General features: G+C 41.0%; 1 protein-coding gene across 3 annotated transcripts in view; it reads right to left on the bottom strand.

The window, feature by feature from the left end:
• The window catches only part of LOC137991972 (uncharacterized), a 66,637-nt gene extending 64,711 nt beyond the window's left edge, over positions 1 to 1,926 (bottom strand). Inside the window, exon 1 of one of the 3 annotated variants that reach the window (XM_068837031.1) lies at positions 1,196 to 1,926. In XM_068837031.1, coding sequence (XP_068693132.1) covers positions 1,196 to 1,235 — 40 coding nt within the window. In that variant the 5' untranslated portion in view covers positions 1,236 to 1,926. The other 2 variants (XM_068837024.1, XM_068837006.1) reach the window with 2 other exon arrangements.
• Between the last annotated feature and the right edge of the window lie 2,183 nt (positions 1,927 to 4,109).

Here is a 4,109-nt window from a genome sequence, read left to right as displayed (position 1 = left end):
GATTGTGACGAAATGACGAAATTAATTTGGAACCTAGTTTTTCCTGGTCAACCGCGCAGCAACGTTGGATGGGATATTCCCGCTAAAAAAGCAGAGATGTGTCGGCGAAGAACCAGCATGAGCCCTGAGAAGAAAAGGTAATAAATGCACTGAAATCCTGTTGCTTATTTGGATAATAAATTAACGCAACGGTTATCAGAGTAGCTCGTTTGTCTCTTTAATCACAAATCACTTGCCTCACATTTTGATTTTATTCCTTTTTACAGAACGTGTCTCGCCGGATCGGACAGCACCGTGACAAATGAGGATGATGAATTGTGAATATCTAAAATTTATGTTCGGGCGCCACTGTGCGAGGAGATGATCATGAGCTTAATGTATTAATGAAAGTGATTTATATTTTTGCATTTTGACGTTTGTTCTTCTTTAGAGTGTTTGCAAAAGCATGCACGAAACTCTCTTTCGACGACAGGTGAGCATATTATTTGCTTTGATTACGAGATTGTTCAGCATAAGGCGGTGACTATTAAAGACTATTCGTCACTATTCGCGACTATTCGTCACTATTCGCCACTATTCGCCACTATTCGCACTGTTCGTACTATTCGCTATTCGCGACTATTCGCTGTTCGCTATTCGCTATTCGCGACTATTCGCTATTCGCTATTCGCTATTCGGGTTTTCCAGACACCCGACGTTTCGAGCGTTAGCCCTTCGTCAGAGCGAATCGGACGAAGGGCTAACGCTCGAAACGTCAGCTTTTAGAATCTCTGTACGGTGGCCAATTTACATTATCAACTCCGTTGATAAAACCAAATTTTTGTATACTACTTCCCCACCGACGCAGCACCACAGTTTCTTAAGAAACTACCCTCTTCATTCACTTGAATATATCAGTCCTCTCAAGCAGACAACTTTTCCTAGCGTATCTCACTGACCTTTCCTTCTCGGTCCTGCTCCGAACTCTCTCTGGCCGCTTTTTGTTCCACATGCACAATAAAATTTCACAAGCATTTCACCTTTGTCATGTTACCTTGCACGTGATTACACGTCGGACCCAATCAAATCGCAGGGTATTAATACTTTCAAGCTGTGGCACAAGCGGTTAAGGACAATACAAGTACAAAGCATTTGAATAAATGTGAATATGTCGATGATTACGAGACGCCAGACATTTATTCCAAAGGAAACTTACCTTCACGTATTCGCTTCAAAACCAACGCGTGCACACTCATTTAGCGGGTAACAACCTCGGTAAAAATCTGTTCAGTAATTTCCGGGTCACACAGTAAAATTTCACAGTCATTTCCCCGTTATGATCATCACTTACGACCAGACCTTGAACGTGGTTGCTCCTCGATCAAATCGCAGAGTAAATACTCTAGAGCTATGACACGAGGCTATCATTGTTATGTTGTGTCCGGCTGTCATTTTGGAGAAAACGAAAGACCGAATTTATAACGTACTGGTTTGCCGCGGGAATCCCACGTAACAAGTGGCACTTTTATCTTTTAAACAGATTCTGAATGATTGCCAATATTCAAAAGTTCACTGACTTCCCTGTCATATACGTTTGCTTACGTTCGTTTCGTTGATTATCAGCACGGACCTCACGGAAGATTCAGTAGGAAAAAATCTTCCCCATTCATTTGATGGCAGAGGTTGACTGAGGCTTTTACAGTATTCTGACCGCAGTACCATGGTTTCCTTAGCTCGTGCATAATTATTGGTCCGAAGAGCAGAAATATCGCTTCGACAAGTCTCGAAGATTAACATATTGTTCTTGAAAAATCTGGTCCTTGAATAATCCACCTCACCATATATTCTCATGACTGTAGTACTTCGCACCTGTCGGAGTTATAGCGCAGTTGCCATTTAGATTGTTCAGATTGTAGGGCTTCAGTGTCCCTTGCTTAGTCTGACAGCTTTCTGTATATTTTGGTGTCATCAGCAAACATTCTCAAAGTAGAGGAGATATTGGAAGATATATCAAACAAAATTGAGCCCAAGATCGTGCCCTGTGGGACCCCCGGAACGTTACACAAGATCAAGATGAGTAAGTTCCTCGAACAACAACGCGTTGTTTGAGGTCAGTCGACAAGCTTCTGAACCAACAGAGTAGTGGACCTTCGATCCCGTCGCATTTTAATTTGAGAAACAGCCGTTCGTGAGGTACGGAGCTAGTCGAATGCTTTTCAGAAATCTAAGAATCCCGGGGGGGGGGGGGGGAAGGCTTTAGGAATTTCTGGGAGGGGATGTGCCGCTGGGACCCTGGAACCCTTAGCCTATACTAGAGCTACAGTTCAGCTGAACTTTGCTACCCTATACTAGAGTAAACTCCCACCGATTTCCGTCTAAATTCCGATTCTTGACAGTTAATAATATTCAGAGGTGTTTCATGATAGCCATTTATTGACACTGTTGAGGCTGAGTTACGTAAACTTAAACTTTGCCGATTCGATTTTTTTATATTCTTGAGTGGGAATTTCTGGTTTCCTCAGTCTTGATAAATCTTCAACCGACTGGTCAGTTTCGTGAAAAATGATACCCTATTCTAGACCGAAAGGCTATGATTTATATACTGTATCCTAGAGTAAGCTGCTTGAAAACCATACCCTTCACAGCGACACATACCTATATAGTCCATATATGGCAGTACCCCCCCCCCCCCACCCCCCGCGGGCTAAGAATATAACATCAGTAGCCCAGTCAGCAAAACAATACAGCAACTGAGTCAGAGTTGATTTTCCTTCAAGGAAACCAAATTGGTTTAAGTTAGAGACTTCTAGGGCCTTCTGGAAGTTACACGATTATTTTTTCCGGATCAAGAACGTTTTCATGACGTGGCAAGAGGAAGGAAATGTGCTTTTATGAGAATGTTGGCGGAATGGATGCTGGTGGATCTCCGTATCGTGTATTTGTGTTGTTAATAACTTACAGTTGGGAAAGCAAGTGCTATTAATAAAGTTCGTCTTGTTCTGTTAATAGGGAGCTTTAGCACAGACGTTCGTGAGCCACGGACGGCAACCGGAAGTCGAATGTTTCTCTTTTTTATGGTGGTTTTTCTCCTTACCACGGACAGGAAAAGCTCTTGTTGATCACCGTGGTTTGACGTTACAACCGCGATGACGTGAAAACGCTCCAAAAAGGGAAAAATTCAATTTCCGGTGGCCGTCCGTGGCTCAAAAACGTCTGTGCTTAAGTTCCTTATTATGATACTATGACGTGAATGGTCTGACTTAGGACTACTAAGTAAGATATATTTGTAAGGGATTTTGTACTGAGAACTACAATAACGATGTATTCCAGTCATTCTAAAAGAACTGAACACGAATACAACATCGTGTGTAGAAAACCTAACTTATAATTCCTCAGTGAGAATCTCTTAAGAACACTTTCGAATGAATTAATTCTGAACAATTTCTATGTTGTCCTTCTGTCGCAATAATTTTCGAAATTTTGCAATCAATCCGCTTAAACGAAAAGCATAAATTACAATCTCTTTTTCCCTGTTATGTTATTTTACCGTCAAAACATATTTAACCTGTTAGGAACAAAGCTTCTAAGTGGGGATGTACTCATAGTAAAAGCAAACGAACCTAGGGGAGGTTCGAAAGCTACAGAATACACACGATTCCTTACCAACTCAATTTTTCAATAACCACATAAAACTAACAAGAGCATCTTTTTAGATTTCCCTACCTCTCAGCAGCATTCCGCTTACTACTAGTTTGAACAGTAACTAGAGAACATGTTATCAGTGATTCATTTCACCGCTAACTGAAGATCGAAAGCTCTGGGAACACGTGCGCACCTGTAGGTGCATTCGAAACCTACGCGTGGTACATCTTGATAAAGAGAAACGATTTTAAGCAACATTATATTTAAAATACGAACGATATTAGCCCTGGTATTCTCTTATTGTACAGACTCGAGTGTTCATATCGGAAGTCAGGTCATTTTACTTTATTTTTTCTAAATATAGTAATAATAATAATAACTAAATTTAAATGCGTTATTTCTGCAATATCATATTGTAGAAGTAACGCAAATGAGCGATCACTTTGGGAAAATATGTAGCAAAGCGTTGTACAGTCTCTATAACCAAC

This window comes from Montipora foliosa, chromosome 1 (genome assembly GCF_036669935.1).
Source record: "Montipora foliosa isolate CH-2021 chromosome 1, ASM3666993v2, whole genome shotgun sequence".
NCBI classification, from domain to species: Eukaryota; Metazoa; Cnidaria; class Anthozoa; order Scleractinia; family Acroporidae; genus Montipora; species Montipora foliosa.
Note: the sequence above shows the minus strand (reverse complement) of the source record. Positions and strands in the feature narration are given on the sequence as shown.